This window comes from Ursus maritimus, unplaced genomic scaffold (genome assembly GCF_017311325.1).
Source record: "Ursus maritimus isolate PB19 unplaced genomic scaffold, ASM1731132v1 scaffold_16, whole genome shotgun sequence".
NCBI classification, from domain to species: Eukaryota; Metazoa; Chordata; class Mammalia; order Carnivora; family Ursidae; genus Ursus; species Ursus maritimus.
This window is the reverse complement of record NW_024424008.1, coordinates 59286223-59312794: the sequence shown is the minus strand read 5'-3', so window position 1 is coordinate 59312794 and position 26572 is coordinate 59286223. Positions and strand designations below refer to the sequence as shown.

At 39.9% G+C, this 26572-nt stretch overlaps 1 protein-coding gene across 1 annotated transcript in view; it reads right to left on the bottom strand.

The window, feature by feature from the left end:
- Window positions 1–1772: 1772 nt before the first annotated feature.
- Window positions 1773–26572, bottom strand: part of GUCY1A2 (guanylate cyclase 1 soluble subunit alpha 2) — a 297496-nt gene continuing 272696 nt past the window's right edge. The window contains 1 exon segment of the mRNA XM_040631268.1: window positions 1773–2274. Within this exon segment, the coding sequence (XP_040487202.1) occupies window positions 2067–2274 (208 nt within the window). The 3' untranslated portion in view covers window positions 1773–2066.

Genomic DNA, 26572 nt, shown 5'->3' with positions numbered 1-26572 from the left:
CGGTGTGCTGTGCAGAACCCACGGCTGAAGTGTGATCTGTTCTCGGTGTGAGGACGGAGGTGCTCCCAGCCTGTTCCGTCCACACTGCCTGCAACCTCCCCCTTGCTCCACATGAAGGAATTGGATTAATCTCCCAGCCCCCTGAAGAAATTCCTGTGTAATTACCCCCCCCCGAGCGCACCCTATCCTGAGTCTATTCAGCTCCCCTAAAATAAACACACTGGCCTGCCCCCCACACACACACATTGTTAAAAACAGAGACCTAGACCCAGGGAGGAGAGGGACAGGCCAGCTTCCGAAAGCTGGGGGTCTGGATCCTGTCTCCACACTGAGTGTGGCACTGGTGTCCTCACGAGCCTTGGCGTGAGAGCCGAGTTCAACGATTACCAAAGTGATCATCATTTTAACAAATACTTGGCATATCTGTAAATGTTTTCTAGCTACACGCTTAGAGAACTTAAAAACACTACCAAACCTCAGAGACTACAGTAGACACTAGTTGATACGCCCCGCAGCTGAGTTATGGCATAAATAAATCATAACGCCGAGAAATCACTCTTTCATTCAGGAGACATAAGCTCTCAATGAGTATACCGTCTGGAGGAAACGGCCACTCCAAGGTTTCATGGAAACAAGTATTTCCAGTTCATTAACCTCAGTAGAAACTTGGGTTTTATATTAGATTCAAAATAGAAAAACTCTGGATGTGCTGTGCTGCTAATTCCAGGGTGAGTCTGTGATGATATTGTCATGCATGCTGATTAGGGGGAACGGGTCTTCATTTTAGCACCGCATGCGACAGAAGCCCATCTGTCACTGTGGCAATGGCTGGGCCTGGGGGCTAGACCTACTTCAGTGTTCATGAAGGGAGTCACTGAATTTAAGAGCCACATCGATCAAACTGCAGAAGAAAAAAAAATTTTTTTTTCCCAATCTCAAAGCCATAAACACAGGGTTCCCCCACCCTTATTTTGCAAGAAGAAACAACATTCTTGGCAAAATATCCTACAGCGTCTTTCTCACTAATGCCAGCATCTGGGCATTTGCTCCCAGAGTGACAGGAGCCCTTAGGAGGCATCCAGCAGGCGGAGTGGGGGGACGTAGGGGGAGGAGTAGGGATGCTGTTCATTAGAATACAGTTGAGTACATTGTACAAGCTACCTATTTTATAAGTGCTAAGTTGAAACGGGTCCAATGCAGCAAAGCATTTCGTTTTAACTGATGTTTGTTAGAAGATGGCAACAAGACCTTTCTGTAATCCTAGTTACAGATAAATCTGTTATTGGGAAATTCTATTTCCTCTGGATTCCATGCTACATTAATTAAATCTAGAAGATATATTTACTAAGCAGACATACAATGCTTTCTCAGCATCTGAAGTCCTTGATTATATGTATTCTCAGTCCAAGCACTAATCTGTGTAAATAAGTGAAATTGTATTTGGTTAATAGGTTACAGTTACATAATATACCAACTACACAGTAGCAGATTGTGAAAATCGAGTAATGTTGTGTGAAATGTAATTATCTAGAAGAAGAGAGATGTATAAAAATAGGTAATATCCCTAAAATATTTTGCTGAGTTATAGTTCTTCCTGCTGGGAAGCTGACCACACTGCCATGATGTATGTATGAAATGTTTGTTCAGAAAAACAAAATTAGAAAATATTCTTCACATACCAACTCACTAAATGTAGGAATATATCATCAAAACTGGCTCTCAAAAGTGATATAGATAAATGGGGAAAGATACCTGTATGTGTGACAAACACGAAAACACGGAATCTATTTATTAGTTTTGAAAGGGGGCCCATACTTAAAATATATATATATGACCAAAAAACACTCACATGAATGGACACATCTTGCTACCCCCCCTCCATTTTTTTTTCTTAATTGACAGTCATCATCCACCTTTTTCTAGGATTATTGCCTAACATAACACAGAAATTCTGCTGCTTGTTCTCAGCAAAGTAGTGAAAGAGAAACCATCTCTTTCCACTCTCCTGTCATGACCCATGTTCTGGGCTTGTGCTTTTTGGAGGAGTCTTTGATCTGCTGTAGGTCTCAGAGGCTTGTCTCCCGGAGGAACATGGTGCCGATGTTGTAGGAAACTTTTTTTATCCTCGAGGAGGAAAGAGAAGGCTTTGGCTGCTTAGGACCAGTCCTTACCTCCAGGAAATAGCAGATCCCAGGGATTTCCTTTGGAAAGTTATCTGGAAGCTCTTCACGGGACCGAGGAACGAATGTGAAACTTTCTTCCCGTTTTAATAATCTAAGGAGGAAATACAGACCATGTGAATCAAATAGGCAGGGCAAATGAGAATAAATGGACAGAAAATTTAAAGGCTCAGGAAGCCTATCAACGACAAGGCTCAAGTTAACACCCCTATTTCTTTGTTCAGATGTGGCCTTCACAGGGCTACAAATGCTAGGAAATGTTGTTTCTAGGGGAAATACCTTCATGTTATAATTTTTTTAAAGAAGCTGTGCCTGGTCCCACTTGGAAGTATTTTTTCCAATTTGATTTTTTTTCCTAAGCAAAAGATGAAGAAAACTGTATAATGAAATTTTTGTTCGAACATGTAGTATTTACCCTTTCTGTTTTTAAAACCTAAAACCTACATTCCGAAGCACCCCTCTTATGTTCTGTAGACTCCATAAGCTTTAAATGTGTATCCTGTGTGTCAACGACATCAGTCATCACTGAGCATTTTGAACAACACTCCCAACTCGGAGCCTCTGTCCTAGCTGGCGACTGATTTCTAGCAATTCGTGTTTTGTGAGCTCCAGCATTTATTGGTCAGACAGCGTGACTCTTCCCTCCCAGTCACACTTAAAGACTCTTTTCTAGCATACTAACACTACAGACTTACTCGTGTCCAGGCCCGTGACACGTCAAGTGTGACACCCAGACCTAGAAATGTGGCCCAGCAATGCACTTTAACTCAGCAGCTCTTACGGATTGCTTCTCAAGATCAATCTCCTGGGCACCCTTGTGAATATAATGTTGATGAGAACACCAGGTTTTGTCAAGGGAGATAGAAACAGGGAAATAAAGAAGCAGAAAATTAAGACTGAAAAGCAAACAAAAGCCCACAGGAATACAGAAATTTAGGATCAGTATCAGCACGTGTCCAACCATTTGGTAGCATTCCAGGAAGAGGGTGAGGGTGGAGGCTGACGGAGTAGGGGAAGATGAAGTTTTGAAATCCTAAACTAAATGTTTAGACTTTTATTTGGAAGGCACAGCGGAGCCAAACCCATCATCCCCTTTTTCCTAAAAACAACTCCTTTTCCTAAGACAGGTGGATGTTAACAGCAGATGCAAGTTGTGCGTGTAAGAGACGGTCAGGGAGGAGCCGTAGAGACAGAGGCAGAGTCAGAATGGGGTGGGGGGTGCGAGGAGAACAGAGGATGTGTGGAAACCCAAGATCTCTGCTCCAGCAGTGATAACCACCTTTACACTAAGAAGGGGGAAAAATCATTCTTTGATTCTTGATAAAAATATCTGAAAACAACAGTTGGTAGCACAAGAATTCTTACAGTAGGAGCAATCTATATTTACTTTTACAAATGGAGTTGAACCATTTTCTTTATAAAGGATTTTTTGTTTAAAGTTTTAATTGACCGTTTCTTCAGAAGTATTATACAATGATTACACTAACTTGGAATATAAAGAAAGGGGCTCGTTCTGATATTTCAGAATTCTTTCAGACACCTTATTTCTCCGTATCACCCTATGCAAAAATCTAAACATGCTCTTCTCTGACAAATTTATGAATACATTAGAGTGAATTTGCTCCTAGGAGCAGCAGGACAGCGATGGCATTGGAACTAGAATCTGGGTTTGTTAACTCCTCGTCAAGCTCAGCCCTACAGTAATAGTAAGGCTACACTAAGATCACTTTCTTTCAATCAAACCCAGATGGAGGTAGGGCATTAACGACAGAATGAAAGTCGTTCGTACTGTTTGCTTTCTGTTTTACAGATGTCAGTCTTCTTTCAGTGTAATATATAATCAGTCACTGCAGAAGTAAACAATACTTAAATTTAGCACTGAATTCCACAATAATCTTGCTTAGCTCGAATAGAATGATCATCAATGTGAAATCTGGGTATCAATGTCAATCAACAAACATGTTGAGTGCTGGTGACATGCTCTGACAGTCCTCTGAGTGGAGGAGAGGGAGTGGGGATGCGCAGAACAGGGTAACACAGAACTAAAAGGGCAAGAGATACTGACAGGAACACATTAGCAGCAATGCAAGGCAGCATATAGGAAGACATATGATAAAATCCAAAGGAGTGAATTCTGTAGGGTCAATGTGGAAATGAGGACTGTGGATCTTAGTACAAAGGTCAAGAACCACAGAAATAAAGTTCATGCTTATCAATTATAAAATAAAGCAAAACCCCAACCTTTCAAGTAAGTTCCTTAAAGACCCAAGAAACAGGTAGGATTCCATAGGAGCTGTGTTCCTCTCTCCCTATATGTTAAGCCCTCTATTTTTCTCATGCTTTGTTTGACTCACCAAGTTCTCTGTATGCTGCTGTACTTGAGATGTTCTCACAGTGAGAACGAGCAGTGAGTTGACATCTGTGGAAGTATTGGTACATGACTGGGAAGACGGGCGCACTAGCTGCTTTGGAGGCCAGGACTTTCAAATAATTCACTGTACTTTGGTAGGAAACTCTTCACAATGACTTGATCTCTTGACATTTTAAACACGTCTCCTATTTACCGTGCTAAAAATGACAAGGACAGCAGCTTCCATGGGGCTTTATTCTTTTCCAGCTAAGCATTTTCGTATTAATAAACTAAATGCAGTTTTAAATTTCAATAATATAAATGAGAGCACATAAGTAAAGTGATCCAAGCTCCTGTGACATCCAGGATTTAGCAGCCTTTGTATAAATGAACAGTCAAGTGCAATATTCAGACGGTTTCCAATAGGCCAATCTGAATGCCTACTGGTGGGGCTGTGCAGGGGGTCAGGGGAAACATTTCACACAGCATGCCTGCTGCTGATGAGTCGTGGGGCTGAATAAATGATCAACTGTGTATACGGGGATTAGGAATGCATACCCTGATCACCCAGAACCTCTGATCCCCTCTGAAATGCTTTATTAAGTCCAAGTCCCTGGGCTGGCTCTAAAGCTCTGCCTAACAATCCCTTTCTTCAGCAACTCAGGACCGATAGGGAAGCTTGGATTCTACACAAATCTAAATTAATCCCCAGCTGTAATCCCCAGCTGGTTGATATACAACCTGGGGGGTTAGGCAACATGTGTAATAAATATTTGGAAGCCACACTAATCCTAGCTCACCTGCCTGTCACTATTCCTCCTCTCAACAAAGATTTTCCTACCAATTGATTTTCACAATGAGAATTCATTGCCGCTTTGGGTCACCGGACGGCCCCCCAGCATGTGGCAGGGAGCTTGATACTTTGAAGGTCCATGGACCTGCACCATCACTGCTACAAAAATGAAGCCCATCTCTGACTCACTCAGCTCTTGTTTGCATGCCCGTTTCTGCCCGTTTGCAACAAGTCTGTGCTCTATCCTGTATCTATCCTATAAATGGAATTGAAACTTACGCTGAGGTACCAATGACCTAAATGTAATTTACATTTTTAACACAAGACTCGCAGTTTTAAAAAGGTAGTGGAATTATAACAGTGACATTTCAGGCAACTTATTCTGGGATTTATTATCTTCTGCAGATGATACTTAAATTGGCTTATATAAAGTACAGCTTGGTCCTCTAGAGCCTAAGGTCAGAATTCAGCCTTTTATTCTTCTGTACACTTCTCTATACTTTTCTCCAATTATATACGCTGATGTCATTGGGAATTAGGGTGGTCTTCATGGCTATTTGCTATGTGCATTGCCCATACTGATCTAGACTACAGAATTAGGGAAGATACTCAATCATTCCAGTCTCTCCACCTTCATGCCGTCTTTGGTCAGTGAGCTCAGCAGTCGGCCAGGCCGCACTTAGTTACTAAACACCTTCTATGAGCTGGGTGCTGAGCCAGAGCACTCCTGCTTCTGATCATATTCGTTATGGGGCAGGAGAAGACTGAGAGAGAAAGAAGAATTTTTATTTTTGCTGAAGATGTCTTTCCATAAAGTGGTCTGTTTTTGTTTTGTTTTAGCTGAGTTGACACTGTGGACAAACCCATAGACATCGCTAACCTTGCTGAAATGAATACAGCTAGCTGTAGCGTCGGAAAGGGACCAAGCAGTACATGTGGTTCTCTAAGGGCTGCCTGTATGAAGTCATCACGTGAGATTGGAAAATCTTTGTTTCAACAACCAAAAGGGCCAGTGCGACGTGCAGAGCTCTGAGACAGTCTAGCAGAGGGCTCACTAGCTTGTCCACTAAGTGCTGGGCTACCAAAAGATGCTGTAAGACCAAGGCGAGAAGAAGTAGGATATGCTGCATCTTTCAGAGCCCAGGGCCAGAAGGACTGTCTGGAAAGTGACCTTTTAAAGATTTTGGATGTCTGAAATGTCTTTAGTTCACTCTCAGCTTGATTGGTTTCATTAGGCATTAAATTCCTGTTTGGAAATTATTTTCCCCTCAGAATTTGCTGCTAGAAATTCAGATATCATTCTGTTTTCTACTCCAGTGGATACAGTTTTTTCTCCTTGTATGTCCATCAGTCTGTCTCTGGTGTTAGGAAAATTGATGACAATATATCTCAATGAATCTTTTTCTCTTTTTTATATTGAAGTACAGTTAACACACGATGTAACGGTTTCCGATGTACAGCACAGTGACTGGACAACTGTACGGTTAGGCAATATTCACCGCAAGTGCGGCTACCATCTGTCAGCACACAATCCTATTACAGTACCATCGACTACATTCCCTGTACTGTACTTTTACTCCCATGACTTATTCCATAAGCGGAGGTCTGTACCACCCACTCCCCTTTATCCCCATTTTTAGAAAAGACTATTTATTTATTTGAGAGAGAGAGAGAGAGAGCATGAGCAGGGGGCGGGTAGAGGCAGAGGGAGAAGCAGGTTCCCCGCTGAGCGAGGAGCCCCATGCGGGACTGGATCCCAGGACCCTGAGACCATGACCTGAGCCAAAGGCAGCCGCTTAACCAACTGAGCCACCCAGGCGCCCCCCTTCCCCTTTTTTGCCCACCCTCTCCTCTATGGCAACCACCAGATGGTTCTCTGTATTTATGGGTCTGTTTCTGCTTTTCATCTTTATTCATGTGTTAGAGTCCACATATAAGTGAAATCATATGGTATATTGTCTTTCTGACTGACTTCACTTGGGATAATACCCTCTAGGTCCACTCATGTTGTTGCAAATGGCAAGATCTCATTCCTTTTTACTGCTGAGTCATAGTGGGGTGTTTATATATGCCGTATATTTTTTACTGTTCATATGGATACTTAGGGTGCTTCCATAACTTGGCTATTGTAAATAATGCTGCAAAAATCTACGGGGTTTCTTTGGGTAAATACCCAATAGTGGAATTACTGGATCGTATAGTATTTCTAATTTTAACTCTTTGAGGACCCTCCATACTGTTTTCCGCAGTGGCTGCGCCAGTTTGCATTCCCAGCAGCAGTGTAAGGGGTTCTTTCATAGCCGTCCTCATCAACTCTTAGCTCAAGTGTTAGGTAATAACTCATTGTCGTTCTGATTTGTGTTTTCTGGATGATGATGAGTGATGTTCATCTTCTCGTGTCTGTTGGCCATCTGTATTTTTCTTAAAGTATCAGATCAGGTCCTCTGCCCAATTTTAATCAGACTATTTTTCTGGTGTTAGGTTGATGAAGTTCTGTATATATGTTGGATATTAACCCCTTACCGGATATATCATTTGCAAATAGCTTCTCTCATTCAGCAGGTGGCCTTTTTGTTTTGTTGATGGTTTCCTTTGCTGTGCAAAAGGTTTTTATTTTGGTGTCATCCCTATAGTTTATTTTTGCTTTTGTTTGCCTTGCTTGAACAGACAGATCTAGAAAAATGTTGCTAAGGGTGATGTCAAAGACGTTACTGCCTATGTTTTCATCTAAGAGTTTTATGGTTTCAGGTCTCACATTGAGGTCTCTATTCCATTTTGATTTTATTTTTGTTCATGGTGTCAGAAAATGGTCCAGTTTCCCCAATACAGTTTGTTGAAGAGACGATCTTTTCCCCATTATATATTCAACTGACCATGTAAGTGTGGGTTTATTTCTAGGCTCTCTATTCTGTTGATCTCTGTGTCTCTTTTTGTGCCGGTACCATACAGATCTTATTAGTGTAGCTTTGTACTGTATCTCGAAATCTGGGATTGTGATAACTCCAGCTTTGTTCTTCTTTCTCAAAATTGCTTTGGCTATTCAGAGCCTTTTGTGATTCCATACAAATTTTCAGAGTTATTTGCCTAGTTATTTGGAAAATGCTGTCGGTATTTCTATAGACATCAACCGAGTCTAGAGATTGCTTTATATAGTATGGACGTTTCAACAATATTTATTCTTCCAATCCAAAGCATTGTATGTCTTGCCATTCCCTTGTGTCCTCTGCAGTTACTTTCATCAATCTTTGATCATTGTTGGGTACAGGTCTTTAAACCCTTTGGTTCAATTTATTCCTAGGTATCTTATTCTTTTTGGTGCCACTGTAAATGAATTGTTTTCTTAATTTCTCTCTCTACTACTTCATTATTAGTGTATAAAAATGCAACAAGATTTCTCAACTTTGTATCTGACATTATTAAATTTATTACCTCTAACACTTTTTTGGTGGTGTCTTTAGTGTTTTCCATATTTTCTATATATCATGCCATCTGCAAATACTGACAGTTTTATTCCTTCCTTGTCTAATTGCTGTGACTAGAACTTCCAGTACAATGTTGAATAAATGCAGTGAGAATGGACGTCTTTGTCTTATTCCTGGTCCTAGAGGAAAGGCTCTGAGGTTTTCACCATTGAGTAAATGCTATTTATGCATTTGTTATACATGGCCTTCACTAGGTATGCTCCCTCTAAAAATCCACTTTTTTGAGAGTTTTTGTCATGAAAGCATGCTGCATTTGTCAAATGATTTTTCTACAGTTACTAACATGAGCATATGATTTTTATTCATTTTATTACCATAGTTTATTGATTTGCAGATTCTAAATCATCCTTGCACCCCAGAATAAATCTTATTTGATTGTGGTGAATGATCCACTTAATGTATTGTTGAATGCAGTTTGCTGGTATTTTGTTGAGGATTTTTGCATCTGTCTTCATCAGGGATATCGGCCTATAATTCTTTTTTTTTTTTTTGTGGTGTCCTTTTTTGGTTTTGCCGGCCTAATAAAATGTGTTTGGAAGATTTTGTCTTACATTTTTTGGAATAGCTGAAGAGAATTGGTATTATTTCTTCTTAAGTAATAGGTAGAATTCACCTGAGGATACATCTGGTCCTGGACTTCAGCTTTTTGGTAGTTTTTTGATAGTTTTTTGATTACCAAATCAATTTTGTTAATTGTTCTATTCAGATTTTCTCTTTCTTCCTGATTCCATTTAGAAGATTGAATGTTCCTAGAAATTTATCCATTTTTTGAAATTGTCCAATTTGTTAGCATATAATTTTTCATAGTACTCTCTTATAATCCTTTGTATTTCTGTGATATAGGTTCTTTTCCACATTTTAGATTTATTTGGTTCCTCTCCCTTTTCCTCTTGAGGAGATTAGCTGAAGCTTTATTAATTTTGATAATTTTGCCTTCCCAAAGAACCAACTCCTGTTTTCATTGATCTTTGCTATTGTTCTTTAGTCTTATTTCTCTGATTTCCACTCTGGTCTTTCATTTACTTTCTTCTACTGACTTTGGGCTTTGTTTATTCTTTCTATAGTTTCTTTAGGTGTGAGCTTAGATTATTTGAGATTTTTCTTCTTTCTTGAGGTAGGCCCGTATCACTATTAATTTCCCTGTTAGAACTGCTTGGACTTCATCCCAGAGATTTTGCACCCTTGTATTTTCATTTTGCCTCCTTGTATTTTTTTTCTTTTTTTTTTTAATTTCCTCTTGGGTTTTTTGCTGACAAATTGGTTACTGAATAATGTGTTGTTTACCCTCCACATATAGGCCTTTTTTCCAGTTTTTTCTTATGATTATGGTCAGAAAAGGTTGCCTGGTATGATTCCAGTCTTCTTAAATTTATTGAGAGGTGTTTTCTTGCCTAACATGTGATCTATCCTGGAGAATGGTCCATGTGCACTTGAAAACAATATATATTCTGTTGGTTTTGGATGGGATGTTCTGGATATATGTTAAGACCATCTGGTCGAATGCATCATTCAAAGACACTGTTTCCTCAGTGATTCTTTGCCTGGATGATCTAACCACTGATGTAAGTGAGGTATTAAAATCTCCTACTATTACTGCATTATGGTCAATTTCTCTGTTTATATATGTTAATATTTGCTTTATGTATTTAGGTGCTCCAACGCTGGGTTCATAGATATTTATAATTGTTTTATCTCCTTATGGGGTTGATCCCTTTATCGTTATGTGGTACTTTGTCTCTTGTCACAGTCTTTGTTTAAAGTCTGTTTTGTTGGACAGAAGTTTTGCTTCCCAGACTTTTTTTCCGCTTCCATCTGCATGAAATTCTTTTACCATCCCTTCACTTTCAGTCTGTAGGTCTTTAGGTCTGAAGTGAGTCTGTTGTAGGCAGCATATAGATGGGTCTTGTATTTACATCCATTCTATCACCTTGTGTGTTTTGATTAGAGCATTTAGACCATTTACGTTTAAAGTAATGATTGATAATTGTGTACTTACTGGCTTGTTGTTGTTGTTACTGTTCCTTCTCTTTCCTTGTGAGTGATGGCTTCTTCAGTGTTATGCGTGGCTATTTTTTGTGTCCACTATAGGTTTTTGCTTTGTGGTTACCATGAGGTCGTATATGACATCCCAAACAGTCTATTAGCTTGATGCTCAGTTAAGTTTGAACACATTCCAAAAGAATTTCATTTTTACTACCAGACTTCACATTTTGTGTATATGTTGTGCTATTTTACATCTCATCTTGTGAGTCCTCTTAATTTTTTGATGTAACTGATTTTACTACTTTCATGTTTAACCTTCATACTAGCTTCATAAGGGATTACAGTTCTTTCCATTCAGAATTTTCTTATTTCTAATTATGGCCTTTTCTTTTCCACTTTAGTAAGTCCCTTTAATATTTCTGCTAAGGCATGTTTAGTGATTGAGTCCTTTAATTTTTGTTTGTCTGGGAAACTCTCTCTTTTCACTCTGAATGGTAATCTTGCTGTGTAGAACATTCTTGGTTGCAGGTGTTTTTCTCTGCAATGCTGTAAATACATCCTGCCACTCCCTGCCTGCCTGCAAAGATTCTGCTGAAAAATCAGATGATGGGCCTAAAGAGTTTTCACAGTACACAACTAGTTGCTTTTCCATCTTTAATCTTTGACATTTTAGTGTTTCATGGTGTGGTCCCCCTTGGTTCACTTTGTTCAGAACTCTCTGTGCTTCCTAAACCTAGGTGTAAATTAAAGAAGCTTTCTGCTCCTTTCTCTTTCTGTGACCCTCTATAATGCAAACATTTTTTCACTGCAAAAGATCCTTACCTTTCCTCATTTTTTAAAAATTCTTTTTCTCTTTTTGCTGTTCAGCTCGGGTGCTTTCCATTACCTTGTCTTCCAGATTGCTGATCCCTTCTTCTGCACCCTCTGACACACCACCGATTTGTTCTGGTATACTTTTTATTTCAGTTATTGTATTTGTCAACGCTGTCTCTTTTTTATATTTTCTCTTGGTTGGAGTTCTCATTGAGTTTATCCACTCTTCCCTCCAGTAAGCATCTTTATGAACACCACTTTGGACTCTCTTCTCTGGTAGGTGGCTTAGCTCTGTTTCATTTAGTTATTTTTCTGAGATTTTGCCTTATTGTTTCATTGGGAGCATATTCCTCTGTCTCTTCATTTTTCTTGGCTGTGTTTGGTTCTATGAATTAGGTTGAACACCTAAATTTGAAGAATGATCTTTATATAGTCATCTCCTGTGTACACTGTGTGTGCCTGGTGACTTTGGCTAGCTGGTTGGAACTGTGGCTGTCATGCCCTGGGAGCTCCAGGGCATTCTGAGTTGGGGCCACACTAGCGGAGTGGCTGAAGTTGGATGCAGGCTGGGGAGGTCCTAGGGCTCTCTGCACAAAGGGCATGCCGGCCAGACAGGTAAAGCTGAAGTGGGTGCAAGCCAGGGAGTCCCAGTGCTCTCTGTACGAAGGGAATCTGGCAGGACAGCTGATGTGGGCATTGCCCGGGGAGGACAGGTGAAGCTGAAGTGAGTACAAGCCAAGAGTCCTGGAGTGCCCTGCCCCAGGGGCACCCTGGTGGGCTAGCTAGAGCCCAGACAGGTGTGGGCTGGTGGTTGGAGTGCTTTGCACAGGGGGCGCCCTGTTGGAACAGCTGGATCAGAGGCAGGTGTGTGGGTGGGAAGCTCCTGGGGCACTCCATGCAGGGGCCCTCTGGCTGGAGCCCAAACAGGCATGCATGAGGGGTTCTGGGGTACTCTGGAGCCAAAGTGGTGTGTACCTGGAGCGTTATAGGCTGCTTTGCATCTCTGTCATCTTGGGGAGATGGCTGGACCGGGCGCCAGGTGGGGGCTGCCTACGTAAAACAGGTGAGGCTAGTGTGGACTTGATGCCCAGGAGTGTCTGAGGTGGTAGGCTGGCGAGGAGGCCTGGACAGTGCTCCAGTCTTTGCTGTCAAGCTGTGTAGGGAATAGGAATGTAAATTATGGTACTTGCCAGCTCCTTCCACCTGAAGAGAGTTCCAGCAGCTCCCCTGGCATTTGGCAGTGCTCTAGGGCTGGATCCTTTATATTCTAGTTGTTCTCTGAAACATGCCTCAGAACATCTGCGGCTGGTGAGGGGTAGGGATCCAGCTCTCAGTGGGGCAGCAGGTTGGCTATTAACGCCCAGACTGTCCTGTCCACATGGTCAAGCTGGAGAGGGAATGAAAACAGTGGCCCTCACCAGACCTGTAACCCGGAGAGAGTTCCAGCAGCGGCTCCAGCATATGGCAGGTTTCCGGGGTGGGTTCTGGCTCCTTTATATTCTAGGTTACCTTCTTCTCTACTGTTCCTCCCCACTGCAGGTTGTGGTGTTGGGGGCAGAGAATCCCTTCCTTGCCGAGTCTCTGTCTCTCATGCCATTCTCTCAGGTGGTCCATCTTCTGTGGCGCAGGTGCTGGTCAGCCGGCCCTCAGGTCTTCAGGCGGAACCGCTCTATCACTTGACGCAGGTTTGGTGCGTCCGTGCGGGAGGCGAGGCACGGTCTTCCTGCATCGCCATCTTGGTCCACAATGCCCATCAGTGCACCTGTTTTAATCATTAAAATGACCTCTAGTGGAATCTTTTAACATAGCAAGTTATATCTTTTAGTTCTGGGAAATTTTTTGTAAAGTCTTTGAAAATTCCGTATGCGTTCTTTTTCTGGGTTTCTGCTTAGTCAGATGCTGGACTTGGTATTGATTCTTCCATTTGTTTTCCTTTCTCTGTGATCTACTTTCTACTCTGAGATAGATTGCCTTCAGTATTATCTTCTCATCCTTCTATACAATTTTGAAAGTTCAGATATCACGTTTTTAATTTCCCAAGTTCATTCATGTTACATGATTCTTTTTTACTCTGCTGTGCTCTTAATTACATCTGAAACGTATGACGATACTAATCATCTTTTTATTGATTTTTGGCTTTGGTGGTTTTCTCTGTATTGTTTCTGCTTCTCCAGATGTTTTCTTGTTTACTTTGGTCTTTCTCTTTAATATGGTTGGAAGTCTCTATTTGAGGCATTAAAATCTGATTGGAAGCTTTAGGATAAACCTAGTTAGATTGTGTGGAATTATAGGTCTCCCCTGACCATGTCTAAATAGAAATACATTTATTTACTGGCTCTCCTTTGGGCTAATTTGTCCAAGTGCTAATGTTGCAATCATGCCCACTGCATTATACCTAACTTCTAGCATTCTGGAAGCGGAATGGAGGAAATGAGCTAGAAATGTCACTGTTCAGTATGTGGACTTTTATTTAATCCCCCTATATTCACCCGCCTAAATTTAGAACCATTTTGCTTCAATATCTCAAGGAACAGAGACGTCGTATGTCCTGCTAGAGTTACTAGTCCCCTCAAATCTGTTGTTTATTAGTAATGGAGCTTCAGGTAAGCACATAACTACCCAGCTAGACAAAAAGAAAACAAAAAACTCTACTTCCCCAAATTCCTTGCAACTGTTTCTGTGTAATTATTAGGTTCTAGTTGCATTTGTCCAATATTTGAACGGCAGAAGTAGCCTCCATCTTCCTTTAGCAACTATGAACACTATCAAGGTTAGAATTTTGCAGAAGGAATGTCATAAAATGGCCCAGTATTAGGTGAGAAAGTCAACTAATTTCCTAATCACTGGAATGTATAGATAAGGCATCCATTTTCTCAGTTTCCTAATGTTCAGAGGCAGGTATGGTGGTGGCCGTGGCTCCAGTGACGGGAGCTTGCCTAACCACCCAGTTCTATATTTTAGGGGCATCATTTAGAGATACTCAGTTTAGAATCTGCTCTTTTTTCCTCTTTTATTGATTCTGTAAGCATTATCATTCATTGTATGAAAACTCTTCCTGCTTAAAATACCTGGGCGGTTTCTACTCCTTGTTCTTAATCCTCTCAGCTTTATGTTGCACTTGGCGGATTAATCCTGTAATTAGTTCCTTTCATTCATTCTGTGTGAGTGAATCAACCGATATTTAGATTTAGAGTGAATATGGTTGCTCCGTATCTGTACCTTTTCCACGGGAACCTGAGACTGCAGCTTTCTCCTCTGTACGAAGACAAATACCACTCATGTTGGCACCTTCCATCTTCCAGTCCTTGTACGTGTGTATTGGGAGAGAGCTATACCTCTTTCATATGCTTGCCATCATTTTACTATTGTTTCAGAAAAAAAAAAAGATAAATTCGATCTGGGTTAAATTACAACTCTCTTTTGCTAAGTAGTCATCTGAAAATCTTTTTGCTAAGGAATGTATTTGGACTCTGATGGCCTTTGATGCTATGCCTTTGAGTGCGAGAGAAGAATGACAGTTCTGAAAAATGAAAATAAAAAAAGATGAAGATTCTTTGTGTTTTTCTAAGTGTTCTGTAGGTCTTGAATTTTTCCTATTCATCTTCTTTCCAACTGAGTGGAAGAAATGGAACTCTGCTCTCTGTATTTTTGCTTCGTGCTTCACTGCTCCATGATCTGATGCAGTTTGAAGAGAGGTCCAATGAAACTATAGTTATTGAGTCAGCTCGACAGCCTAAAATCCCTTGAAATTCAACAATTCATGCTCTGAAAATAACACTCCTGTTCAAATAAGGAAAGTAAGAATCTAGCTCAATATGAAAACAGAAGGATCTCACCAAATTTGTATGCATTTTAAGGTTACAAACGTTTGAAATTGCAGATTTTGTGGCAATTCTATAGGATTATCAATTTATGGGTATTAAAATTAAAGTTATCAAAAAGGGATAGCCTTCCTTTATGTTCCTGTACGTTCTCTCTGAAAAGTATAGGCTTGCTTTTCTGCAAGCACCCATAGTTAAATAGTGACAGCAAAGCACTTACTATGGACTCCATAGTCTGCATGCCTGCTGCTTTTGCGAGAGTGCACATTCGGGCGTGCATTTCCTATTTGAATGTCAAAACAAAGGCCTAGTAAGTTCATGAATTTCAGGATGCTAAATAGCTAAAGATGATTCAGCCCCAGTGGCTTCTGTGGACATTGTCAATTCTGACCTTTACCAGCCTAAAAACTCCATCTAACAGACCAAATACCGAAGAGATTTAAAACACTCAAAAGTTTCCCATGTCTGAAAGCAGAACTTTAGAAGGAGATGACAAATGAGAGATTAGAAAAGATAACTGTAGTCAGCTCTTGTCAATTAAATAATTGCCTCACATTTTTTCACTTCTCTCTGGCCAAAATTATTTCTTAAAAACAAGTCCATGATCACACTGGCCATTTTGTATAGAAGGGACAGAGCAGAAAGAACATATGTACATATGTTTTGGAAAATGGACAATTTTCCATTGATTATTTAAAAAATACAACAATCAATTTCTCTATTTTAAATATTCCTGAACCAATCAGATAGATATAGAATTAGCCTAGATAAAGTGTAAGGAGACATATAAAGAGTTTTAAGGACTTCAGATCCAAAGAAGGCAAGGCAGCAGGAAGAAGATATTTAAAAAATGAAAGCAAACTTTCTTTTCTTAACCTCTGAACAATATTTTATAGCAAACATTCCTTGCAACTTCCCCTAAAGTCGTGCTTCTCAAAAACACTAATTTTGGTGGGGAGAAAGTAATGGTAAGGGAGTAGCAGACATGATGCAGGAGAAGAGGCTGGTATGGTGAGGGAGTAGCAGACATGATGCAGGAGAAGAGGCTGGTAGAGAAGCTAAGTAAATCTGATGCTTAAAGTTTAGCCCTCCTCCCCCGTACAGGTGACATCGGAGCGAATTAGCAAATAACCTTGGTTCACTCAAATTCTCTTGTTCTCGATCTCCTTGTGGAAAAAGAAATATTTTGATCTTATTTCAAAGCTTATTTATGGCTCTAACATTTAGTGCAGGTTGAGAATCCATAGATCATTCAATTTTGCTAGATGAGACTTTTATTGGCATATTTAATAGGATAATATTAATGTTGCTGTCTGTAATTGGAAAAGTAGAAATATAATTCTTGAGGCACAACTCAAGTTTTCCTTCTGGGAAAACTATTAAGCCATTTGTCTTCAATGATTATTTTTCTTTTGTAAAACACAGTGGTTACTGTTTTGGTGCTTCTAAGTTACGAGGCTGACCGGACAGCATAAAATAACAGACCAAGTCCTTATTTCTCCTTAAACATCAAGTGACTGGTACAGACGAGCATTTTGATTTTTTAAAAACGGAGGCTACGGGCAAACTAGTAGATGGGAATTTTCTGAAGCCCTTTGGATATCTTCCCCCACATTAACTATCTTTATGAAAAGTAAGTACACTGCAGGCCCCGAGTTAAGGCTCTAGAGTATAAATTTGAATTCTGACTCGCACGTTCATCTGTGAGTCCTTGTCAGATTTAGTCAAAGTCTCACTTTCCTCTTACCTGAAAAACAGACACTCAGAAGCTTGCTGTGAAGATTGATGTGAGTGAATTGCTTCTAGAGAATAAGTAATTCAATAAACATTTGCTATTCACTTTTGAAGCTGAAGATATTTTAGAGGGCATCCTGGTCACTACCCTCATGATAGACATGAAAAGACCTCACCCTGTTTGCCAAAAATTACACAGCAAATTAATCCCTGAACCAGGATGAGATTCCTAGCCCAGGACTCCAGAGAACCGGGTCGACGCGCTGTGACATCCTCAAGCCTCCACAACACGGGTGGTGGAGCTTTAAGCAAGTTAAAGGATTACAAATTCGGAAGTCCCTAGCTTTTTAAGAGCTTATATGGGGGTTAGCTATGTCTGCAAGCAGATTGAGGAGACAGCAGTCATCATCTTTATAAAAATTCCATGTTTCTCAGAACCACTCCTTAATCTCCTCCTCAAGCAAAGGTCTCCACTACTTCTTAAATGGAGAAGTGTTAGTCAGTCCTTACTATGGACTGACTTCATTTGTTCAAACCCTACCCTGCAGCATAATGGTACAGGGGGTGGCACCTTGGGTGAAGGATGGGATTAGGTGAGGTCATGGGGGTGGAGCCCTCCTAAATGAGATGAGTGCTCCTCCAGGAGTCCTACGAGAGCTGGCTTCCCCTCTTTTTCCACTGCATGATGGTCTAAGGAGAGGCCAGCCATCTGAAAGCTCTCACCAGAACCAACCACGCTGGCGCCATGATCTTGGACTTCCAGCATCCACGGCTGGAGAAACACAGTTCAGTTGTCTATAAACTGCCTTATAGCAGCATGAAATGACAGATTTAGCCCTCGGATTTTCCCCTTTTTATTGGCAGAATAAACCACTCCCTCACTAAAAAAAATGCCCATGTCCTAGTGTCTGGAAACTGAGTATGTTAGAATACCGGCAAAGATGATTTAAGGTTGCTGGATTATCCGGTGGACCCAGTGTCATCACAAGGATCCTCAAAAGTGGAAGAGGGAGGAAGAAGAATCAGGTTAAAGAGATGTGGCAATAGAAGCAGAATTAGAAAGATGTGCTGGTCCTGGCTTCATGACGCTGGAGGGAAGCTGAGAACCAAGGAATACAGGTGGCCTTGATTAGCTTCTAGAACTTCCAGAAAGGAACGCAGCCATAATCACAACTTGGTTTTAGCCCAGTGAGACCCATGTTAGATTTCTGTTCTACAAAACTGCAAGATAATATACTTACTTCTAAGCCAAAACGTCTGTGGTAATCTGCATACCTCTGCTTAAATCGGGATTTGCAAAGAAAATAGGTATTTTTTAAAAAATCACATTACTATAACTTAGTCATCAGGAAGAGGCCTTTGCTAATAAAAACCTGTAGGAATAAACGGATTGCTAGCTCAGTTCTGAGTCATGGCTTAAAATGGCTTTGGCCAAATTACCAAACACAGTGTTTCTCTGGGATTGCCAGATGAGGCCTGTAATCCAACTACCATTCAACATGGCTAAATTTATAAAATGAGAGTCAAGATGATCTATTTCTTCATGGAAATAACAGGATGGAATTCCGGTCCCAGGCAGCGATGTAGGAAGACCCTGAACTCACCTCCACCACGAACACACCAAGTCTACACCTACTTACAGAGTAATCCATCCTGCAGAAGAACTGAAGCCTCACTGAACAGCTTCTGCACATCAAAGCACAGACCGCAGAGAGAATGGCAAGAGAAACAGAGACATGGTAAGGAAGGGAATCCCAACACTGTGAACTGCAGTGGGGAGGGACATGGAGCAGATGTGTCTGCCTTGGGCCACAAACAAAAAGTCCTGATATAAAAGGCTAACTAGAATATAAAGAAATCAGTCCTAGAAGCTGCAAAATCATGGGGGCAGGGGTGGGGAGGGTGCTGCTAGAACTCTCTTTGGTTTGAAAGGGCTGAAGAGCATCACTGTTTCCATTCCTCCTCCACCTTGAGAGCAGCTCTGGTCAGTGCTCACTACAGCTTGAGGCATCTCGCCCAAGGTGACACAGGCACAAAGCATCATGGAATACTGCAAGCCTGTACCACTCTGGCTCCAGAGGGGATGCCAGGGCACCCCCAGCACAGAGTAAATGCCCACTTAGGCTCCCAACAACTCACAGGGTGTCTGCTATGTGGCGCCACCCAGAAACCCCCAGCCCTTGCATGCCATGGTTCCAGCCACAGTGCCAGACAGCACCCTGCCTTGCACCCACCTCAGCTTCTGCACTCCTACCCGGGTGGAGAGTCTTAGGATTCCCCCCACTTGCAACCACTTGAGCTCCAGTTGACCTGCCAGGGCACCCTCTGCACACAGAGCCTGGAACTACCTCGGCCTGCAACCGCAGCTCCGTACATCACACTGAGGATGCCCCAGCATGAGTGCCCCAGGATCCCCAGTCCATCACAGCCAAAGCTCCAGTTCACCAAAGTTACCAGGCATGTGCGGTTTACACAGGACACACCAATGAAGCAGCTTTTCCGACTAGTTCACAGAACCAAGCATAGCTCTCAGCTATTGGGAAGACAGCCTAATGGAAAGTGGAAAGCAACTAAGCTGAACAACAATAAAGAGAAATGAGGGTGGGTTGAAGCACCTCTAGGACAAGTGAACAAACATCCACATTATAAAGGACCCAAAATGAGAAAAGAGAGAAAAAGGCTGAAAACTTCCCTAACCTGGGAAAGGAAACAGACATCCAGGTCCAGGAAGCCCACAGAATTCCAAATAAGATGGAGGTCCACACCAGGAAACATAAAGAGAGAATTTAAAATCAGCAAGTGACAAGCAACTAGTTATATACTACGAGCTCTATAAGGCTAGTACCCCATTTTTCTGGAGAAACTTTGTAGCCAGAAGGGAGTGACATGATATAGCCAAAGTGCTAAAAGGAAAAACAAAAAACCTGCAACTAAGGATGCTCTACATGGCGAACTCGTCATTCAGAATAGAACGGAAATTGTTTCCCAGGCGAACAGAAATTAAGGACCTCATCAACACACATGCCTTAGCAGAAATAGCAAAGGACTTACTTACAGCCTTTTCTTTTCCATTTGAATAATTAGAAGAAAATTATGAAAGGAAAAACTTTCATGAATACAAGCTAACATACAGTAAAGGTGGTAGAGCAATAATTTATAAAGCTACTATGATGGAATTAGATGTAAAACAGGACAACATATACATGAAATGTGGAGGCTACCAGTAAAAATCAAGTTCTTCTACAATGTGTTAAACTTAACCATCAATTTAATATAGGCTGCCATATACGAGCCTCATGGTAATGAGAAAACAAAAACCTATAATAGATACAAACGAAATAAAGCCAAGCATAACACTAAAGAAGTCACCGCTCGCAAGAGAAGAACTACAAAACAACCACAAAGCAATTAACAAAATGCCAGGAAGTACATACTTATCAGTTATTACTTTAAATGAAAATGGTTGAAATGCTCCAAACACCCAGTGTGATAAAATGAAAAAACAAGCCCCATCTGTATGCTGTGTATAACCATATCAAGAGACAAAGAAGATATAAATGTAAACAAACATCTATGCACTCACCATGAGAGCACCTACATACACAAAGCAAATATTGACATAAACAGAGAAATTGATCATGATCCAGAAATAGTAGGGGACTTTAACACCCCACTTACATCGGTGGATAGATCATCTAGCAGCAAATAAATTAAATAAGGAGAGAGTGTCTCTAAATGACACATTAGACCAGATGGACTTGACAGAACAGCCTATCCAAAAACAGCACAACATAAATTATTTTCAAGTGCACAGGGACCATTCGCCAGGACAGATCATATGTTAAGTCACAGAAAAAGCCTCAATAAATTTAAGAAGACTGAAATCATATCAAGTCTCTTCTCTGACTGCAAGTATATGAAACTGGAAAACATTTACAAGAAAAAAAACTGGAAAAAACACAGACACATGGAGATCAAACAACCAGTGGATCAGTAAGAAATCCAAGATGAAATTAAGAAATACACTGAGGCAAATATCTTTGGGACGCAGTGAAAGCACTTTTAAGAGGGAAATTAATAGTGATATAGGCCTACCATCTCAAAGAATCTAATCTTACACCTAAAGGAACTATAGATCATAGTGGAAACAGAGTAAAAAGAATACAAGATCAGTAAAAGAGCTAATTCTTTGAAAAGATAAAGAAAACTGATAAGCCTTTAGTCAGACTCATTAAGTAGAACAGAGAGAGTGCCCAAATAATTAAACTTAGAAGTGAAAGAGGAGAAATAACCTACACAACAAAGAGTTTTAAGAGACTAGGCCAAAAAAACTACATGCCAATAAACTGGACAGCCTAGACAAATGGATACATTCCTAGATATACACAACCTTCCAAAAGTGAACCAGAGAGAAATAGAAAATCTGAACAGACTGATTACCAATTCAATTTTCTTACTAATTAAAAACAAAGAAAACAAAAAACAAAGTCGAGGGCCAGATAAATTCTACCTAACATTTGAAGAAGGGTAATACCTATTCTTTGCAAACTATTCCAAAAAGTAGAGGAGTAAGGGAACCTTCCAAATACATTCTACAAGGACAGCATTACCCTAATACCAAAAACAGACAAAAACATCACAAAAAAGAAAGTTGCAGGCCGATATCTGTGATGAATGTAGATGTAAAAATCCTCAACATAACATTAGCAAGCCTCATTCAACAATACATTAAAAAGGATCATTCGCCAGGATCAAGTGGGGTTTATTTCAGGGATGCAAGGATGGTCCGATATCTGCAATCCCATCAATCGATACACCACAATAACAGAGTGGATGCTCGTCTTAGTATATGTAGAAAAAACATTTGATGAAATTCTACATCCTTTCATGATAAAACTCTACAAAGCAGTTTTAGAGGGAACATACTTCAACAAAATAAAAGCCATATATGAAAAGCCCACAGCTAATATCATACTAAATGGTGAAAATGAGAGCCTAAGATCAGGAACAAGACAAGGATGTCCACTCTTGCCACTTTTATTCAGTGTAAAGTCCTAATGACACAATCAAACAAGAAAAAGAAATAGAAGTTATCCAGATTGGTAAGGAAGAAATAAAATTGGTGCTACTGCAGATGACATGATACTACATATAGAAAACCCTAAAGACAGCACCAAAAGCTATTAGAACCATTACATGAATTCAGTAAAGTGGCAAGATAAATCAGCTGCATTTCTATACACTAATAGCAGAAAGAGAAATTAAGAAAAGAGAAATTAAGAAAATAATTCAATTTACATTTGCATCAAAAAGAATCAAATACTGAATAAGCTGAACCAAGGAGGTGAAAGACCTATACTCTGAAAACTATAAAAAACTGATGAAAGAAATTCAAAACAATCCATAAATAAATAAACAGACATACCATGCTTGTGGAGTAGAAGAATTAGTATTGTTAAAACGTTCATATTACCCAAAGCAATCTAAAGATTCAATGCAATCCCTATCAAAATACCAGAAGCATTTTTTTAAACAAAACTACAGCAGATTATCCTTAAATTTATATGGAACCACAAATGACCTTGAATAACCCAAATAATGTTGAAAATGAACAAAAGTGGAGGTATCACAATCATAGATTTCAAGATAGGCTATAAAGCTATAATCAAAACAACACAGATCAATAGAACAGGATAGAGACTTCAGAAGTATAACCGCACATACACGGTTAATCTGAGAAGGCAAGTATATACAATGGGGAAAGACAGTTTCTTCAATAAATAATACTGGGAAAACTGTACCAGTTTCTTATACCATCCCCTGAAGATCTAAATGTGGGACCCAAATCCATAAACCTTTTAGAAGAAATACAGGTGGTAATCTCTTCGACATCAACCTTATTAACATTTTTCTAGATCTGTTTCCTCAAAGAAGACAAAATCAAAAATAAAGTAGCAGGACTACACAAAAATAACCTTTTGCACAGTAAAAAAAAAAGGCAACCTACTTGATGGGAGAAGGTATTTGCAAATGATATATCTAATAAGGGGTTAATAACCAAAATAAAGAACTTATACAAGTCAACACCAAACAAAAATCTGATTTTAAAAACTGGGCAGAGGACCTGATTGGACGTTTTTCCAAAGAAGAGATACAGATGGACAACAGACACTCAACATCACTCATTACCAAGCAAATGTAAATCAAAACCTCAATGAAATATCACCTTATACCTGTCAGAGTGGCTAGTATCACAAAGACAGAAAATAACAAGTGTTGGCAAAGAGTGGAGAAAAAGAGAACTTGTGTGCTATTGGTGGGAATGTAAATTGGTGTAGACATTGTGGTAAACAGTACCAAGATTCCTCAAAAATTAAAGTATCAAATGATCCAGTAATTCCACTACTGGGTATTTACCTAAAGAAAATGAAAACACCAATTCCAAAAGATATATGCACCCCCATGTTTGCAGCAGCAAAGCAAGTGTCCATTAATAGATGACTGGATAAAGAGGATGTGGTATATATCCAATTGAGTATTATTTAGCCAAGAAAAAAAAAATAATGAGCTCTTGCCATTTGCAACAACATGGATAGACTTAGAGGGCATTACGCTAAGGGACGTAAGACAGAAAAAGACAAATACCACATGATTTCACTTATATGTGGAATCTAAGAAATAAAACAAGCAAACAAAAAAGCAGAAATGGGCCCATAAATACAGGGAACAAACTGGTAGTTGCCAGAGGGTAAGGAGTTGGGGATGGAGGAAATGGCTGAAGGAAAGTGGTAGACACAGGCTTCCAGCTTTGGGATGAAAAGTACATCACAGACAATATCGTCAGTGGTGTTTTAACAGTGTTGTATGGTGACGGGTGGTAGCTACACTTGCAGTGAGCATAACACAGACTTGTTGAGTCACTATGTTGTACACCTGGAACTAATGTAGCTTCGTGTGTCGACTCCAATTAAAAAAAGGGGATGAAGCAATAAATGAATTTTGACTATGTTTAAAGTATTAGATTTACAAACAACACATTTCAACCAAACAATAATCATTAGAAATTGGAGCCAGTTTTCTCATCTTTAAAATTGGTACCTAAGAAATTGAGTTGCTAAATATCACACAGACATTAAGCTTTAGAGCCTGGACTCCAACCTCGGCCCTCTGATCATGGGACTTGTGCACTCGTCCGCTACCTTATGCTATCCATGATAGGTCCCCTAATATGATGCGCTATTCGTATGGCAGTAGTGAGACGGGGACTTTCACCATGAGTGAAAATAGGTATTTTCAAAGGCCAAGAAGTAGATCAACTGCAAAGCGGGAAAAGCAAATTGTTTGCAGGTTAAGGAAAACTTCTTAGCACAGTAGTCTCTGCAAATTTTTAGTTTGCAATTAGCAAGGAAATCATTTTTGCTTAGGCAAATCATTTGATAATTCATGCCATTTCAAAATTTGCTAACACTACCCTTAATATAATCAATTATTTAAGTTTCACAGATCAGTAACATAATGACAAGAGACAAGTGTTCATTATGTGTTCACTATTTCAAAACTGGGATGAGTGAGAATAAAGATGGGTATGACCTTCACATTCATAGGAGAAGACATCAAACATGGAAAATTAAAAACTCATGAACTATTTCTTTTCTTCCAGAAATAAAACAAGTAATAAACTGCTCTACGTGAAGAAGGAATGGTTCTTGGCCATTGCTGCATGCAACACACATGAAAAGTCTAAAAAAACGAAGACTAGAAGTTATGACTCCTTATGTCTACAAAATATTGAGATAATACCCAATCATTCCAACTCTTGTATAAGAAACTCAATTTTATGATGTGAAATGTAAAGTGACTTAAGTACTTTCATGTAAGTAATGTTCATAGGAACACGGTTTGTAATGGTTAAAAATTAGGAAAAAACAACTGTTGATCAACAGAGGAACAGATGAATAATTATTAGAATATGGTGTAGTCATACAATGGAGGATTGTATAATAATTAAAATGAACAAGTCTCATCATAGTATTGATCTTAAACATACAAAGTTTTGTTTAAATGAAAATCAATGTTAGAGAAATTTTCATATAGTGAGATATCACTTATGCAAATTATAAACTTCTATTGTGTATGGATATTTTTGAGAAAGTTAATGCATAGAACAGTAAACTTTAAACATACAAAATTCATTAGGGTGTTTGTCACAATGAAAGGGAGTAAAAATTCCAAAGAAAAAGTTGTATTTTATTAAGTAATATCTGAGGCAAATATAATAAAAATATTAAACCAGTGCTGAGATCATGGGTATTAGTCTTGTTGTGTTTCAAAATATTTATAAAAGTTCACGGATTTAAAAAAATACTATTTCAGGCAAAATGTGTTTGAATGAAAAATTCAGAAAATTATTTCAGTTTATCATAATATGCAAATATTCTACTCAGTGTTTATCAATCATTACCACATAGTCTTACGAAAAATAAAGTCAACACAAGCCTCTCTGAAGATTTCAAGATAACCAGACAATATTGGACGTTCTAGAGGATTTAATTCAGGAAAGAAAACTGGAAAGTTCAAGCTCTCATGAGCTCAACTTTCAATTTTATTTGACAAATTCCCATTTGCTCTAAAAATGTGCAAATTGCCTCCTTATAGAGAATGTCCCTGAGAATTCAATCCTGGTGTTTAACTTTCAGCGTCCTTGGAAAAGGGAGGTACATTCTACACTTGCAGGGTCACAAATCACCCTGTGCAGGGTTGAACAGAACAATTTTACGTGACTGACCTGTGCGGATTAGCACAGACTCAACCAACAGAAGATGGTCACGCCAAGATCATTGCCAGGACCCAAGCGGCACTGTTCTTAATGGTATCTCAGAGGTAAGCGGATGTCAAAGGTGAGTCCAGCTGCTCTTCTGCAGCATGGGAGGACAAGCAGAAATAGCAAAAGGACTCTGCAGTATCATTAAGCTGCGCTCCCGTCAATGAAATGGGGTAAGATTCCCTGCTCTCAATCAACGCATTGCTGCCCCTCCGCACCCCCTCGCCTGGTCTCCTTTCTACAACCTTGGTGATTTTGAAGGCACAAACCTGGTCAAGTCACTCCTCTGCTTAAAAGTCTTCCGGATCTTCTCTTGCTCTTCGTATTAGGCTGAAAACTATTAACGTGACCTACCAGCCTCATCTGAGCCCACTCCTCCTCTGGCTCTAGCACTCTAATTGGGGTCACTTCACCTCAGCTCCGGTCTATTGTAATTAATTGGTTTACTCAGGTCCGTTTGTCATCTAGTCTCTGGTCTCGTCCCTGAGGGCAGAGATCCTGTTTATGCTGTTCATCATGGTTCCATTAGTGCCTGTCGTTCTGCTTGGAATACACGAGGGCTCAACAAGTGTTTCTTGAAAGGAGGGAAGGGGGG